Below are 18,805 nucleotides of genomic sequence, written 5' to 3' on the forward strand. Positions count from 1 at the left end.
GGCATGGCCCTAGGGCTCTGGTCCTCCGAGAGAAGACAGAAAAGAGAGAAAGTAAGAGAGTTAGAAGGAGCATACTTAAATTCACACAAGACACTGGATAAGACAGGAGAAATACTCCAGATATAACAGACTGACCCTAGCCCCCCGACACAAACTATTGCAGCATAAATACAGAAGGATGAGACAGGAGGGGTCGGGAGACACTGTGGCCCCGTTCGACGATACCCCGGGACAGGGCCAACGAGGCAGGATATAACCCCACCCACTTTGCTAAAGCACATCCCCCCCACCACTAGAGGGATATCTTCAAACCACCAACTTACTACCCTGAGACAAGGCCGAGTATAGCCCATGAAGATCTACCCCACGGCACAACCCCGAGGGGGGCGTCAACCCGGACGGGAAGATTATGTCAGTGACTCAACCCACTCAAGTGACGCACCCCTCCTAGGGACGGCATGGAAGAGCACCAGTAAGCCAGTGACTCAGCCCCCATAATAGGGTTAGAGGCAGAGATCAAGCCTACTACTGTTGTGTCATCTGCAAACTTGATTGAGTTGGAGGTGTGCTAGGCTATGCAGTCACAGGTGAACAGGGAGTAGAGGATGGGGCTGAGCCCCAGTGTTGAGGATCAGCGAAGAGGAGGTGTTGTTTCCTACCTTCACCACCTGGGGACGACCCATCAGGAAGTCCAGGACCCAGTTGCACAGAGCGGGGTTCAAACCCAGGGCCTTGAGCTTGATGATGAGCTTGGAGGGTACTATGGTGTTGAATGCTGAGTTAATATCAATGAACAGCATTCTTACTTGTGTGCAGTGTGTGGGCGATTGCATTGTCTGTGGATCTATTGGGGCGGTAAGCAAATTGAAGTGGGTCTAGGGTGGCAGGTGAGGTGGAGGTGATATGATCCTTGACTAGTCTCTCAAAGCACTTCATGATGACAGAGGTGAGTGCTACGGAACGATAGTAATTTAGTTCAATTACCTTTGCCTTCTTAGGTACAGGGACAATGGTGGCCATCTTGAAGCATGTGGGGACAACAATGCTGGATGGATGCTTTTCTCCAGAGAGTATCGCATGTGAGGAGCAGTATTTCTTTTTATTTATTTCTCTTTATTTTACCTTTATTTAACGAGGCAAGTCAGTTTAAGAACAAATTCTTATTCTCAATGACGGCCTCGGAACAGTGGGTTACGTAACTGCCTGTATCACGTGTTAACTACTAATACTGTGAACCATCAGATCCTCCTCTCCACCCTCTCCGAGTTGGGCATCTCCGGCGCGGCCCACGCTTGGATTGCGTCCTACCTGACAGGTCGCTCCTACCAGGTGGCGTGGCGAGAATCTGTCTCCTCACCACGCGCTCTCACCACTGGCGTCCCCCAGGGCTCTGTTCTAAGCCCTCTCCTATTCTCGCTATACACCAAGTCACTTGGCTCTGTCATAACCTCACATGGTCTCTCCTATCATTGCTATGCAGACGACACACAATTAATCTTCTCCTTTCCCCCTTCTGATGACCAGGTGGCGAATCGCATCTCTGCATGTCTGGCAGACATATCAGTGTGGATGACGGATCACCACCTCAAGCTGAACCTCGGCAAGACGGAGCTGCTCTTCCTCCCGGGGAAGGACTGCCCGTTCCATGATCTCGCCATCACGGTTGACAACTCCATTGTGTCCTCCTCCCAGAGCGCTAAGAACCTTGGCGTGATCCTGGACAACACCCTGTCGTTCTCAACTAACATCAAGGCGGTGGCCCGTTCTTGTAGGTTCATGCTCTACAACATCCGCAGAGTACGACCCTGCCTCACACAGGAAGCGGCGCAGGTCCTAATCCAGGCACTTGTCATCTCCCGTCTGGATTACTGCAACTCGCTGTTGGCTGGGCTCCCTGCCTGTGCCATTAAACCTCTACAACTCATCCAGAACGCCGCAGCCCGTCTGGTGTTCAACCTTCCCAAGTTCTCTCACGTCACCCCGCTCCTCCGCTCTCTCCACTGGCTTCCAGTTGAAGCTCGCATCCGCTACAAGACCATGGTGCTTGCCTACGGAGCTGTGAGGGGAACGGCACCTCAGTACCTCCAGGCTCTGATCAGGCCCTACACCCAAACAAGGGCACTGCGTTCATCCACCTCTGGCCTGCTCGCCTCCCTACCACTGAGGAAGTACAGTTCCCGCGCAGCCCAGTCAAAACTGTTCGCTGCTCTGGCCCCCCAATGGTGGAACAAACTCCCTCACGACGCCAGGACAGCGGAGTCAATCACCACCTTCCGGAGACACCTGAAACCCCACCTCTTTCAGGAATACCTAGGATAGGATAAAGTAATCCTTCTCACCCCCCCCTTGAAAGATTTTGAAAGATTTAGATGCACTATTGTAAAGTGGCTGTTCCACTGGATGTCTTAAGGTGAACGCACCAATTTGTAAGTCGCTCTGGATAAGAGCGTCTGCTAAATGACTTAAATGTAAATGTAAATGTTAACTGAATGTTTACTTTAGCCTGTTGCAATAGGCCTAGAAAAAGCATTCTGCATGTGAGCTTGGATTATTGGCAAACTCCGGGAGAACAGAATGAGTTTGGCAACTTTTTGGGTCGGCCATGTGTACAGATGGATTTTTTTGTCACATTTGTTTTAAGTTCAGAAATGTCTGTAGCCTATATTTATTTCAACATCAAATCAAATAAACGACCCCCTCATGTATTTTATGGTTTTCTTGTCGGCAGTTGTTGCAATTACAATTGGATCACGTAGGCCTTTGTCAATATTTTGTTAACAATTTGAAACTGGCCCTTGGCCCTAGTTTGCTCATCTGAAACTGTTTACACGCTATACCTAAATATTAGCCATTCTCTCTTATCCAAGGCTGTGAAGGATCTGAATGTACCAAAACCATAGAGGTATTGACCAGAGCAGTAGACTCTGGGAAAACGATCCAGCAGAACGCTGATTACCTGAACCAGTTCAAAGAGATGAACTCTCCTGCTGGGGACAGAAAACATTGTGATGCGGGCTTGGTCTTACCCTTCGTCGGCCTCACTGGAAGTAAGTTGGGAATTAATTGCGTAACATTACTGATATCAACCTACATGGCCTCCATAAACTCACTGCAGTGAATTTGAGTTTGACTTTGGGTGAATTTATTTGGCCTGTCTTGCCTTGTAATACGATTTATGTTCCCTCTTTATCGCACGTTCGTTATCCTGCATCATTTGTTTGTTTGTCTTACTTCACCAAAACAACATAGCCTAAGCCTCAGTCAAGCTGTTTTCTCAGCTGTTATCGCTCTGTCATTGAAAACATGGTTCTGAAGGAATGTGTTAAAACTGTGTTTGCCAGTCTGATGGCCAGCATTCTGGACAGTGTCTCCAGGGCCATCTTCAGTAGGCAAATGTTGTGAAACATTGCAGATAGAAATGTCATGAATAGAACCAACATGATTCCTTATTCTACATGTCAGAGAGGCATGTCTGTTCTACATGCTATATCTCTATCTCAACGTTGTACAATTGCTGTGCCCTGCTGAATGTACCCCAGGGCTAAAGCCTGAGTGTAAATACAACACTCACAACATCCATATTAAACTTCTACCCTATGTCTTTCTCTTTTCCCGAAGGTCCAAAGCATAGTCGAAACTGTGGTAAAAATGGTGGCACCTGTATTTTGGGAAGCTTTTGCGCATGCCCGCCACCCTTCATTGACCGGAGCTGTGAATACCACGAACGTCGGGTCATTTAATTTCCCAATAATTAACATCCCAATATTTCCAGGCCTGTTTGACCGTGGAGGAAACACATATTCAGTCGTCTAAAGTGATGTAATCGAGCCTGTTTTGACGTGTATCTCTCTGCTCTGCTCTGCTCCCTGTCCCTGCAGGAGCTGTGGTATCATTCCCCATGGAGAGTGGGTGCAGAAAGGCTACTCATACTGCAGGTGTGGATTTGGGGTCCTGCACTGTTTCCCCCGGGTGTTCCATGAGGACTGTGTTAAGAGAAGACACTTTATGACACTGACGGATGTTTTTTTAAATTCTCTCCAAAATGTCACAAAATTGTTTGAAACACACTGGCCTATGCTTTTGAGGCTCAGATAAGAGCGACAGACCTTGTTGTGCAACTGGCATCAGTTGAAGAACTGTGCTCTCCATTTAATTTGTGGCATTCCTATTGTAGCCTGCTGTTTGCTGATTGTAAACTAAAAATGGCATCATTCACATTTAAACACGAGCTAGCCTGTATAACCTCAATGGTATATCTGCTAAGGCCTTCTTACTTAAAAGCTCCTGAGTGGCGCAGTGGTCTAAGGCACTGCATCTCAGTGCTAGTGGCATCTCAACAGACCCTGGTTTGTATCATAACCGGCCATGATTGGGAGTCCCATAGGGCGGCGCTCAGATTGGTTAGGTTTTGGTAAGCCGTCATTGTAAATAAGAATTTGTTCTTATTTGACTTGGCTAGTTAAATAAAAAATTAAATAAATGCACAAGTGTCTCAATTCATATCACCCAGACATGGTTTGTGTTGATAAAAAAAGGAGTGGTCGAGCAGGTTTCTTTGCTAATGCCTTTGTGAGGGGCAGCTATTATCAGAGGTGGCACCAGTTTGGCTGATGATAAAAACCATTTTCACCTCACTGGGCAGCCAAATGGGCTCCTGTGATTCATCACAGGTTCCTGTTCTGCCCTGAAAAGCCACAAAAGATTATTCAGAGACCACAGAGGCCTGGTTTTCAGGTCTGAGGATGTGTTAACGGACATTTTTCACTGATTCACATTCCTCCATTTCAGTTCATGCTAAAGTTACTGTCATTTTTCTTTCTCTCCTCTCTTTCCATTTCAGTTTAGTCCCCTTCATTTATGCTAAGTTCCTGTATTTCTTCTCTTTTCAGATGAGGACCAGGAAGTCCGCTGGTTTCGTTCGATGGGTGTTGCAGACTAAGTAACTACTGTGTCTAGTACCTCTGTTTCTTAGTTTGCTCATTTGAGAAGCTAGGGATGAATTAGATGGATTTCAGCCTCAAAGGCCTCAGAATGAAATGACTACTGGTTTTGGGCAGCGTACTGAAATATCTGCGTCACTGAAATTAAAATGTTAATCCTAGTGGAAGTCGGAGCTACAACTTGCTGGGTTAAAAGCAACTGTCTTGTAAGTGTGAAGGAGGCTGTACATAAGATTTTTATAACAACTATTTTGTATTGTGCTTTTTATTCTCAATCTTTCTAGATTTGATGAATATGTGTTTTGGTGGTTGAACGCCTCAATCATTTCATGTGTCCTTTGTTGTACATTCTTGCTTTACAAATGGAAAATTATGAAGTACACTATATATACAAAGTATGTGGACACTCCTTAAAATTAGTGAATTCGGCAATTTATACACCTGATATTGACAGGTGTATAAAATCGACCACACAGCCAATGCAATCTCCATGAACAAACATTAGCAGTAGAATGGCCTTACTAAAGAGTTCAGTCACTTTCGATGTTGCACCGTCATAGGATGCCACCTTTCCAACAAGTCTGTTAGTCAACCTTCTGCCCAAGTGGTAGGCCACACAAGCTCACAGAACCAGACTGCTGAGTGCTGAAGCACATCACAATTGTCTGTCCTCGGTTGCAACACTCACTACCGAGTTCCAAACTGCCTCTTGAAGCAACGGCAACACAAGAACTGTACGTCAGGAGCTTCTTGAAATGGGTTTCCATGGCCGAGCAGCCGCACAAAAGCCTTAGATCGCCATGAGCAATGCCAAAAATGGGTCCCCCTGTCACCACCCCATGGGTCTCCCGGTTGTGGCCGGCTGCAACAGAGCCTGGTCTCGAACCCGGATCTGTAGTGGCACAGCTAGAACCGCAATGCAGTGCCTTAGACCACTGTGCCACTCAGGAGGCCTGGAATGAGATGTTTGACGAGCAGGCGTCCACAAACGTTCATGTAGTGTATGTTTGTCTCTGGTAGTACACATTGTGACCAGTATTAATTATTGCATTTTTTTACTGTTTTAAATGTATTCTCAACAGACTTATTCACTCTGAACCATGTTCTCTTTGACTCATCTTATTAGTTGTATTTGCAGTTAAAACATCTGTTTAATGTTCCTATCTGCAGGGACTGGGAGAGAGCTTGCGCGACCTGTGATTGTTGACCTTTTGCCTGTATTCCCTTATCTAAGATAAACAATTAGACCAGCCAATTGATCACCAGCGTTGACGGTCCAGGTTGGTGTGTTAAAACTTGATTTTATTTTATTAATAGTCGCTGCTTGGTCAAAGCTGTTTGTATTGGATGTTGACCTCTTTTCAGAGCAGGGGTCTCTCCTCCTTCAACTGGGCAGGTGTCCTATGTTGACCTCTTTTCAGAGCAGGGGTCTTTCCTCCTTCAACTGGGAAGGTGTCCTATGTCGACCTCTTCTCAGAGCAGGGGGCTCTTCTCCTTCAACTGGGACGGTTTCCTACTTTGTTCTCCCCTCAGAGCAGGTGTCTGAGAAGAATTCTATCCTTTGTGTTCCCTTCCAAACCCACAGCACTGCCAGTGAAGCGGAGCTTAGACTTCATCCCCATTTCCTCCATTGACGGTCCGATCAGAATGTGTTACTTGCGTCTTTCTCTCAGCCTAGCAGACATGTCCTGGATGAATCGGATGGACTGGCCATGGGTTCATGTCATTCAAATTCAGATAACTTGATATTGACTGTTTATTTGTGCAATCATATTATCATAGAACAACTGGGCATCTGGTATGGCTGATAAGGTTGACCCTATGCAATTTGCTGGCATAATTAATTGGAATGCAGGCAAACCAACAGAGATCCTATTATTGGATTCTATGTGTAATAATATTGTCAAACCCATTAAAAAAAGTTTGTAATGTGGCATGGTAAAACAAAATAAATGGACTTAATAGCAATAGCATTTAATAGTAAAGAATTTGTAATGTGAATCAGAACGCCAGAGAATCTTTTTTTATAATTGAATCTCCATTTTTAAGAGTTGTAAATAAAACATGTTTAAACAAACTACCAATTGATTGGTTTTGTAAATATAATTTGGCCCATTGTCTCTCCCAGCTAGTGCTGAAACACAAGGACCCCTCAAAGCTCTATTTTGTTATTTTATTTATCTGTTTTAGTTTCTGCAGAACATAACACAGATTAGATTTGGCACTGAGTCGTGACACAAGGGGAGGGAGAATAAAGTAGACTTTCGAGTTAATCAAACGTTTGTTGTCTATGTGCTGCTATGCCCATGTCAGGACTGAAGGTCCACTTCCTGCTCTTCCGCTGTGACAGGCTGAACAAATCAAGGGGTCAGCCACTGAACACTCTTCAGAAATAGAAAGGGACATAGTTAGAACTCCCAGCTCACTGATGGCTCTCCTTCTTTGGCACTTCCTCGGTCTACAAGGTCAACTGGATGTTGGTTCAATCAGCCTCAGCCAGAAACCCAAAACCACTGATGGCTCTTCCTGTGTAGTGTGTACCAGGTCTGAGTAAACAGCCTCAGCTTAGACAAACTCTAAATCACTGATGGCTTTCCCTGTGTACCATGACTGAATGTTGGGTCAGACAGAGACAGACGGACAGACAGAGATTTTCAGCGCTAAAACAGCATTTTGATTTACTTTCTTAGTGACAAGAAGCATTTGTGGGCCAGTTTCATAGACAGAGATTAAGCCTAGTCCTGGGCAGTTGTTTAAAGTATTTAAGTATGGCAGGTAGCCTAGTGGTTAGAACGTTGGACCAGTAACCAAAAGGTTGCTGGATTGAATCCCTGAGCTGACAAGGTAAAAATATGTTGTCCTGCCCCTGAACAAGGCAGTTAACCTACTATTCCCCGGTAGGCCGTCATTGTAAATAATAATTTGTTCTTAACTGACTTGACTAGTTGAATAAAGTTTTTTTTTAAATATATAAAAAAAATAAAAGTGCTTTAATAAAGTATTTTTATTTAAGTATTTTGAGGGGTATCTGTACTTTACTTTACTATTTATATTTCTGACAACTTTTACTTTTGCTTCACTCCATTCTTGAAGAAAGAATGTACTATTCCTGACACACAAAGGTACTTGTTACATTTTGAATGCTTAGCAGGACCAGACAATGGTCCAATTTACGCACGTATCAAGAGAACATCCCTGGTCATCCCTATTGCCTCTGATATGGCGGACTCACGAAACACAAATGCTTTGTTTGTAAATGATGTTGGAGTGTGCCCCTGGCAATCCGTAAATACATAAAAACAACAAAATTGTGTTGTCTGATTTGCTTAATATAAGGAATTTGAAATGATTTATACTTTTTCTATACTATTTATACCAAATACTTTTAGACTTTTACTCAAGTATTATTTTACTGGGTGAACTTCACTTGAGTAATTTTCTATGAAGGTATCTTTACTTTTACTCAAGTATGACAATTGGGTACTTTTTCCATCAATTATCCTGGGCAAATAAGCATTGTCAGTGAAAATTATTATTGAAAAGGTTCTTCTTACTGGAGGACCCATGAAACTGGCCCTGTAATGCAATGAGGATTGTTAACGTATAAATTGACAGACTGTATAGGAGGCCCATGTCATGTCTTACTCTTTGTCATGATGGGATTGAGTTGCTGGTAAAGAGATGGTAGCTAAATGCCCTGGACTAATCCCCCCATCCAACACAGTGATTTATTGAGCTGGTCCTGTGTGCTGCCTCTCTCTCTATCTGCCTCTCTATCTCTGCCTCTCTCTCTCTGCCTCTCTCTCTCTGCCTCCCTCTCTCTGCCTCCCTCTCTCTGCCTCCCCCCCCCTCTCTCTCTCTCTCCCTCTCTCTCTCTCTCTCTCTCTCTCTGCCCCTCTCTCTGCCTCTCTCTCTGCCTCTCTCTCTGCCTCTCTCTCTGCCTCCCTCTCTGCCTCTCTCTCTGCCTCTCTCTGCCTCCCTCTCTCTCTCTCTGCCTCTCTCTATGCCTCTCTCTATGCCTCTCTCTCTGCCTCTCTCTCTGCCTCTCTCTCTCTGCCTCTCTCTCTCTGCCTCTCTGCCTCTCTCTCTCTCTCCATTCACCGAGGGGACAGGACAGTAGAGTCAGGGAAATCGAAGAGGGGAGGGATTTGCCTCTTCATCAACAACAAATGGTGACTCGAGCGCAGTGGAAGTCTCGACACGTTTTGGAATACCTGATGGTCAAATATCGACCTTTCCACCTCTCCAGGGAGTTTTCAGATGTTATCTTGACTGTTCTATAAATTACACAAGAAACAAGTAATATAGAATCATCAAATGAGCTAAAGGACCTCTGTATCAGGTGGTGTGAAAGGAATGCCAGGAAAATCTTTAAAAATCCAGCCGCCTAAACCATAGACTGTTTTCTCTGCTTCTGCGGTACCGGTGCATAAAGTCTGACACCAACAGGCTCCTAAAAAGCTTCTATCCCCAATCCAATAAGACTACTAAATAGCTAACAAAATGGCCACATGCACTATGTGAGTAGACCGTTTAATATTTGCACACTCACAGGAATCTATACAGTTACACACACTGACACTCCAACACACACATAGCATGCACACACATGTAAACTGACTATGCACACATGCACACCCACTCACATACAATCCTCATTTGCGTTGATTTTACTCTGTTTATCATACATCCTGATACCTAGTCACCTAATATACTACCTAAATCCCTTCAGTGTCCCTGCACATTGTAAATACTATAGTTTCTTACTTAAAAAAAAAAACTTTTTTCTTACTTATTACTTTTTTTTTCCTACCTTATTTTATTTTTAGTGCTTGTGGCGGAAGAATCAGAATTACTTGGGTAACATAGATAATTCAGATATCTTATCTGCATAATATGCTTATATTATATACTTGTTATTAGAATATATCCCGTCGGACTCTGGTGTTGGCAGTTGCACTTCTTCCCTCAGCTGGGGCTCAGTCACCTGGGGCCCAGAGAGGGGAGAGGTCAGGCTTGTCTTTCACATGTCCCTGGTGCTATGCAGAATATCAGAAAGGGAAGAGGACAGGAGGGAGCATTGTCTTCCGGCGCCGACAGAGATGGCCGCCTCGCTTCGCGTTCCTAGGAAACTATGCAGTTTTTAGTTTTTTTACGTGTTATTTCTTACATTGGTACCCCAAGTCATCTTAGGTTTCATTACATACAGTCGAGAAGAACTACTGAATATAAGAGCAGCGTCAACTCACCATCAGTACGACCAAGAATATGACTTTCGCGAAGCGGATCCTGTGTTCTGCCGAAGCGGTCTTCTGGTCAGACTCCGGAGACGGGCACATCGTGCACCACTCCCTAGCATACTTCTCGCAAATGTCCAGTCTCTTGACAACAAGGTTGATGAAATCCGAGCAAGGGTAGCATTCCAGAGGGACATCAGAGACTGTAACGTTCTTTGCTTCACGGAAACATGGCTCACTGGAGAGACGCTATCGGAGTCGGTGCAGCCAGCTGGTTTCTCCACGCATCGCGCCGACAGAAACAAACATCTTTCTGGTAAGAAGAGGGGCGGGGGCGTATGCTTCATGGTTAACGAGACGTGGTGTGGTCACAACAACATACAGGAAATCAAGTCCTTCTGTTCACCTGATTTAGAATTCCTCACAATCAAATGTCGACCGCATTATCTACCAAGGGAATTCTCTTCGATTATAATCACAGCCGTATATATTCCCCCCCAAGCAGACACATCGATGGCTCTGAACGAACTTTATTTGACTCTTTGCAAACTGGAATCCATATATCCTGAGGCTGCATTCATTGTAGCTGGGGATTTGAACCCTTTCATGCGTGAGTTCCAAATATCTCTAACGGTCGCCCCAGCGTGAGTTTTTTTATGCACGTGATGTTAGAATGTTCTCTCCATTCCAGAATGTGATTGATACGTAACAGTACATTTTATCCGCGCTGCCCTCAAACTAAAGCACGCAGCCTGTTTATATTTATAGGTTGTTTTAACTTCAATTTCAAATGATTTTCAAACAAGTTTTTATTTTCTAGGTGTGTTCCGCCTCCTCATTCATTCACATAAAAATAGTCATTTTTACTTTTGCGGATAATTACATTTTTGGGACATTTTTGACACGGACAAAATTCCCCAAGCACTTCCCAATTGTTTGTGCAGTTCACGTCTGCAGACATTTGCTCATCTCCCGTCAGAACAGGATCTGCACACGTGTTCACATTTTCTATTCCACATTTCTATTGTAGCGTACTGTATGTATGGAGCATAATATATTTGTGTATATTCTTTATCACCGCGGACACGTGAGGTAACGTTACTCATTTTATAACCTTTATGGTGTTATAGTCAATCGTGCTTATGTAGCCACATTCTTCTATTAGCTCTGTAAAACAATGCTAAATGCGTCAGAGAAGTATTATCTTGTGTTGCATTTTGAAGCTACCATGGCCTTATGACTCTCAAGTGGCGCAGCGGTCAAAGGCACAGCACATCAGTACTAGAGGTGTCACTACAGACTCCCTGGTTCAAATCCAGGCTGCGTTTCCATCAAAGTAAGTGCCTTATTACGTTATAATAGTTATAATAATAGTTTCCGTATGCCGTTTCTGCTGTAGCTGTAGATCATAATATATTCCTTATAACTGCGGACACGTGAGGTAACGTTACACATTTTATAACCTTTATGGTGTTATTGTCAATCATGCTTACCTAGCTACATTATTCTATTAGCTCTGTAAAACAATGCTAGTTGCGTCAGAAAACTATTAGATTGTGTTGTATTTTGAAGCTACCCTGGCCTTATGACTCCCAAGTGGCGCAGCGGTCTATGGCACTACAGACACCCTGGTTCAAATCCAGGCTGTATCACAACTGGCTGTGATTGGGAGTCCCATAGTGCAGCGCACAATTGGCCCAGCGTTGTCCGAGTTTGGCCGGTGTAGGCCATCATTGTAAATAATAATTTGTTCTTAAATTACTTGCCTAGTTAAATAAATACAAAATATGACCATGGTTTGTTTATTTGGTCTATTCAGCAAAGCTCTGTTCTGCCCTGCCTTGCCCCCTTGTGGAGCTCAAAAGTTAGTTTCTTACTGTTATAACTCAAATCTGTGATTTTGTCAATCCAATAAACTATTTTTTTATAGCAGTGTTTATTATGTTACTTCTTTGTAGTTTTGTTTTATTGCTATATCCTTATATTGTATTCTAATGAATAATTCCTCTTTATTCTGTACTTTCAGAAACCAGAAACATTATTTGCCAATATCATAACTGGAGCTGGACATCTTTGGAGCTGAAGAATGAGGACAGCTTTTGTATGCTAACGTACACTCCTTAACAGTTGTACTGGATGAAAACACAGCAAGAAAACACATATGCCAATATGTAATATTCATCTATTTTATTGCAGTACTGGTAGTTGGTTCAACAACTTGTTTTACTAGAGGACAAAAAACTGAATATGCATAACCCATATTTAATATCCATGCAGTGACTGAACAACAACTGCATTTCCACCCCCATCTCTAACGCATAGTATCATGGCTGGTCACCTGTCAAGTCACATGTCAGGTCAGTCAGTCATCTATTGCTGCAGATGTGCTCAATAATGCTTGAGCATGTGATACTCCTCAAAGCATGGTGAAATACATAGAGGTGTATCACAAGCTAGACACATGTATTTTGTCATCTTCCTCTGCTTACTTCTCCTGGCGCCAGACAGGCAGACTTTGCAATGCCTCCGTGTGCGACTACCTTGAGAAGCAGTTTGAGGGACTTTGCAGGGAAAATGTCGTGCAGTGAGGCGTAGGGGATTGTCTACAGCAGGACGACCCCCAGTGGATGGGCGCCGAGGGGTGTGGTGCTCCTCCGGCAGCTCTCTCATGAGGTTCTCTCTGTATTTTTGGTAGGTAATTACTTTACCTATGAGGGAGTGGGGAGGATGAGGAAAGTTAGAGGATGATGAGGCAGTGGGTAGGTGGGTGAGATATTGTCACTATAATTGCATAATGGATTTGTATGTGAACTGTACATCCAATTACAAAAATACCTTGTTCAGTAATCATCTCACCTGTTAGTTGGCGGTGAACTATGCTGCCGTTGAGGACAGCAGTGTCGATCAGATGGAAAAATATCTTCTTATACCACTTGTTCGTTTTCCGTGTGCATTCCACAAACCTGTTTATCATGTCTGCCTTATCCACGGCCCCCATTTTGAGGTTATAATCAAGCACACAATCTGGTTTGATCTTTCTCTCTCCGGTCAGGTGGTCCACCTTCCCTGTGGCCGACATGGTTACTGTATGGACAGTGGAGAGGACATGGACATCTCGCTTGTCATGCCACTTTACTGCCAGCTGTTGACCGTTCTCCTGGAATTCCACCTCCCCTCTCTGCATCTTCCTGCATCCGAATGCCGGCATCCCCTTCCGGTTCGACCTGACTGTGCCACAGGCCCCTGTGCTGTTGGAGAGCAGATGCTGGAAGAGTGTGGGACTGCTGTACCAATTGTCCACGTACAAAGTGTGTCCCTTGCCGAGATGAGGAGCCAGCATGGTCATCACCACGGACCCTGACACCCCAAGCCTCTCATAATGTTTGATGTCAGTGGTGGACCCTGTGTAAACTATAATATCCTGGACAAATCCTGTCTTCACGTCGCACATGACAAAGAACTTGACTCCAAACCTGTGCCTTTTGGAGGGAATATATTGACGGAACGCCAGCCTACCTTTCCATAACATCAGGGACTCATCAATGCATAGGTCCTTGTATGGCACAAAGACCCGACCAAATGCTGATGTCAGGCTGATAAGAACATTTCTTATGTTGTATAACGGGTCACTTAGGATTGCAGTAGCATTGTTGACAAAATGCAGGCATCGCAGCAGAACTAGGAAGCGATCTTGGGAAAAGAGGGAGGCAAAGAAGGGAGTTGCAAACATAGGATCTGTGCTCCAGTATTCTCTTAGGGAGTTCTTCTTTACTATTCCCATGAGAAGGACTGTCACCAGGAAGGTATACATTTCACTAATTGTGGTTGTCACCCATTTAGCGAGTTTCCTCCTCACTCCTGGCTCTCTCTTCTCCTGTAGCTCTAAGGCATAGCGATTGGTCTCCTCAACTATCTCTCCCACCAGCTCCTCTGTCAGAAACAACTTGAAGCACTCTGCCTCAGTTGGAAATGGCAAGGGGCGTTGCACTCCAGACTGGGACTCGTCAAAGCAGACAGCAGGGCCAGGTGGGGTGAAATGACTGGCGGCCTTCCAGCTACCACAGAACTCCGGTACTTCATCCACTGTCGGTCTGCCTCCATCACCACCAGCATCTTCAAAGGGACCTGGTACTTCCTCAGTTGACAAGGGAAATTCAGATTCAGGGTTCTCAATGGCTACAAGGTTGAGGGGCAGCTCCTCACTGTCACTGTCAGAATCTGATTCCTGACTTTCATACTCAGACTCATTGTCAGAATTCTAAAAAATCTCCAGAATTTCCACATTTGTGAGTTGTCTCCTTTTGAAAGACATTGTTGTAATGCTACAGCTTAGCTCACTAGCTACATACATAAACAACAACACTGAATGGCGCAGAGTGGGAGGTTACGTGGTTGACTGCCGGCACGCGCCACTTGTATCAATAAATCACTATCAGAAAATGTTTTGTGTGGTAATTATTTGTGTATTTACGATTTTATTCACATGTTTTCAATTCTAGGTGACAACTCATGCATTCCGATTCTTGCACAGATTGTAATGGGCACATATTATGTGTGTAAAATACTTTTTTGAAGGTTGTACTGATTATGATGAGCTAAGCTAATTCTGGCTGTGTAGCCATGTTTGTTGACATACAATGCATTCTGGGATTCACGTCTGTTTGACCAAAGATGTTATAACAAAATGAGGTGAGTAAGAGTTCACAAATTTTTTGAGGACTTCCGGAAATTAATGGTGGGATGTGAACGACGGTAGATGACACACCCCTTCAACATGCATACTACAAACAGACCAAACTCATCTCGTCTTCTCTTATTAACTTTGGTTTCTGTGAGGAAAAAATGCATGGCTGCGCGCTGAAACTAATCGTCGGATTACTTTCGATTTCTATAAAGTGTTTAACCTAGTTATTTCGATCAATGGTGAGCTCACCCGTGATGTGATTAATTATATATAGTAATTGCTATTAGCTAATTCATATTGTAGTTTACGTCAGCCGAGAGTTAGAAAATAAATCTTTCCTCAGCGCTAGGACAAATGTAGCCTACATTTTTCCGGTTAGGATGATTGTGTTATGCTATATTTACTTCTGTGAATATCTGAACAATGCATCCAAAAATAAACTGCTGACATTCTGGACATAACTTTGTAAGGACTGTGTTTGTGTAAATAGTTTCTGAAAAAAAGTGTGGCCAGCTCAAACGCTGATTGTTGCGTCATTCGAAACTGCCGTTCTAAACGAGCATTCTAAATGAGTGTTCTAAACACACGGGTGTGATCGTACACTTCAGGGACCACTGTAGAACGATCACACCCGTGTGATGGTACGTGTAAAAGGGTTAACAAGGCTAATCTGAAAACAAGACTCCCTAAATTGTATCAGCATATCGATTGCGCAACCAGGGCTGGCAAAACCTTGGATCATTGCTATTCTAACTTCTGCGACGCATATAAGGCCCTCCCCCGCTCTCCTTTCAGAAAAGCTGACCACGACTCAATTTTGTTGCTCCCTGCGTACAGACAGAAACTAAAACAAGAAACTCCTGCGCTGAGGTCTGTTCAACGCTGGTCCGACCAATCTGATTCCACACTCCAAGACTGCTTCCATCACGTGGACTGGGATATGTTTCGTATTGCGTCAAACAACAACATTGACGAATAAGCTGATTCAGTGAGCGAGTTCATTAGAACGTGCGTTGAAGATGTCGTTCCCATAGCAACGATTAAAACATTCCCAAACCAGAAACCGTGGATTGATGGCAGCATTCGCGTGAAACTGAAAGCGCGAACCACTGCTTTACCGGAAACATGACCGAATACAAACAGTGTAGCTATTCCCTCCGCAAAGCAATCAAACAAGCTAAGCGTCAGTATAGAGACAAAGTAGAATCACAATTCAATGGCTCAGACACAAGAGGTATGTGGCAGGGTCTACAGTCAACGGACCAGGATGTCTTGCTCCCAGGCAGACCAAATAACTTTTTTGCCCACTTTGAGGACAATACAGTGCCACTGACACGGCCCGCAACCAAAACATGCGGACTCTCCTTCACTGCAGCTGACGTGAGGAAAACATTTAAACGTGTTAACCCTCGCAAGGCTGCAGGCCCAGACGGCATCCCCAGCCGCGCCCTCAGAGCATGCGCAGACCAGCTGGCTGGTATGTTTACGGACATATTCAATCAATCCCTATCCCAGTCTGCTGTTCCCACATGCTTCAAGAGGGCCACCATTGTTCCTGTTCCCAAGAAAGCTAAGGTAACTGAGCTAAACGACTACCGCCCCGTAGCACTCACTTCCGTCATCATGAAGTGCTTTGAGAGACTAGTCAAGGACCATATCACCTCCACCCTACCTGACACCCTAGACCCACTCCAATTTGCTTACCGCCCGAATAGGTTCACAGACGATGCAATCTCAACCACACTGCACACTGCCCTAACCCATCTGGACAAGAGGAATACCTATGTGAGAATGCTGTTCATCGACTACAGCTCGGCATTCAACACCATAGTACCCTCCAAGCTCGTCATCAAGCTCGAAACCCTGGGTCTCGACCCCGCCCTGTGCAACTGGGTACTGGACTTCCTGACGGGCCGCCCCCAGGTGGTGAGGGTAGGCAACAACATCTCCACCCCGCTGATCCTCAACACAGGGGCCCCACAAGGGTGCGTTCTGAGCCCTCTCCTGTACTCCCTGTTCACCCACGACTGCGTGGCCACGCACGCCTCCAACTCAATCATCAAGTTTGCGGACGACACAACAGTGGTAGGCTTGATTACCAACAACGACGAGACGGCCTACAGGGAGGAGGTGAGGGCCCTCGGAGTGTGGTGTCAGGAAAATATCCTCACACTCAACGTCAACAAAACTAAGGAGATGATCGTGGACTTCAGGAAACACCCCCCTATCCACATTGATGGAACAGTAGTGGAGAGGGTGGTAAGTTTTAAGTTCATCTACAAGACCCTGCTAGGTAAAGTCCCCCCTTATCTCAGCTCGCTGGTCACCATAGCATCTCCCACCTGTAGCACACGCTCCAGCAGGTATATCTCTCGTCACCCCCAAAACCAATTCTTTCTTTGGCCGCCTCTCCTTCGGGTTCTCTGCTGCCAATGACTGGAACGAACTACAAAAATCTCTGAAACTGGAAACACTTATCTCCCTCACTAGCTTTAAGCACCAACTGTCAGAGCATCTTACAGATTACTGCACCTGTACATAGCCCACCTATAATTTAGCCCAAACAACTACCTCTTTCCCAACTGTATTTTATTTATTTATTTATTTTGCTCCTTTGCACCCCATTATTTTTATTTCTACTTTGCACATTCTTCCATTGCAAAACTACCATTCCAGTGTTTTACTTGCTATATTGTATTTACTTTGCCACCATGGCCTTTTTTGCCTTTACCTCCCTTCTCACCTAATTTGCTCACATTGTATATAGACTTGTTTATACTGTATTATTGACTGTATGTTTGTTTTACTCCATGTGTAACTCTGTGTCGTTGTATGTGTCGAACTGCTTTGCTTTATCTTGGCCAGGTCGCAATTGTAAATGAGAACTTGTTCTCAACTTGCCTACCTGGTTAAATAAAGGTGAAATAAAAAAATAAAAAATAAATACACATCACGGACAAACTGAATTGGTCCACCCACACAGACAGCATCGTGAATAAGGCGCAGCAGCGCCTCTTCAACCTCAAGAGGCTGGAGAAATTCGGCTTGTCACCAAAAGCACTCACAAACTTCTACAGATGCACAATCGAGAGCATCCTGGCGGGCTGTATCACCGCCTGGTATGGCAACTGCTCCGCCCACAACCGTAAGGCTCTCCAGAGGGTAGTGAGGTCTGCACAACGTATCACCGGGGGCAAACTACCTGCCCTCCAGGACACCTACACCACCCGATGTCACAGGAAGGCCATAAAGATCATCAAGGACAACAACCACCCGAGCCACTGCCTGTTCACCCCGCTATCATCCAGAAGGCGAGCTCAGTACAGGTGCATCAAAGCTGGGACCGAGAGACTGAAAAACAGCTTCTATCTCAAGGCCATCAGACTGTTAAACAGCCACCACTAACATTGAGTGGCTGCTGCCAACACACTGACTCAACTCCAGCCACTTTAATAATGGGAATTGATGGGAAATTATGTAAAATATATCACTAGCCACTTTAAACAATGCTACCTAATATAATGTTTACATACCCTACATTATTCATCTCATATATATACGTATATACTATACTCTATATCATCTACTGCATCTTTATGTAATACATGTATCACTAGCCACTTTAACTATGCCACTTTGTTTACATACTCATCTCATATGTATATACTGTACTCGATACCATCTACTGTATCTTGCCTATGCCGCTCTGTACCATCACTCATTCATATATCTTTATGTACATATTCTTTATCCCCTTACACTTGTGTGTATAAGGTAGTAGTTTTGGAATTGTTAGTTAGATTACTAGTTGGTTATTACTGCATTGTCGGAACTAGAAGCACAAGTATTTCGCTACTCTCGCATTTACATCTGCTAACCATGTGTATGTGACAAATAAAATTGGATTTGATTTTATTTGAATGTGTCTTTACCTATTCTTAAAC

General features: G+C 44.4%; 1 protein-coding gene and 1 long non-coding RNA gene across 2 annotated transcripts; both read left to right on the forward strand.

Annotated features, from left to right (window-relative positions):
* Window positions 1–1,009: 1,009 nt before the first annotated feature.
* On the forward strand, window positions 1,010–4,985 carry LOC135571518 (cryptic protein-like). Its single transcript, XM_065018115.1, is given in 6 exon segments — window positions 1,010–1,079; window positions 2,868–3,047; window positions 3,619–3,727; window positions 3,873–3,987; window positions 4,889–4,926; window positions 4,928–4,985. Coding segments are annotated over 6 exon segments (570 nt in total).
* A 6,431-nt stretch (window positions 4,986–11,416) lies between these two features.
* Window positions 11,417–13,079, forward strand: LOC135571297 (uncharacterized). Its single transcript, XR_010463708.1, has 3 exons — window positions 11,417–11,513; window positions 12,204–12,534; window positions 12,686–13,079. It is a non-coding gene; the product is annotated as an uncharacterized LOC135571297 (long non-coding RNA).
* The last annotated feature ends 5,726 nt before the right edge of the window (window positions 13,080–18,805 follow it).

This window comes from Oncorhynchus nerka, linkage group LG4 (genome assembly GCF_034236695.1).
Source record: "Oncorhynchus nerka isolate Pitt River linkage group LG4, Oner_Uvic_2.0, whole genome shotgun sequence".
Classification (NCBI taxonomy): domain Eukaryota; kingdom Metazoa; phylum Chordata; class Actinopteri; order Salmoniformes; family Salmonidae; genus Oncorhynchus; species Oncorhynchus nerka.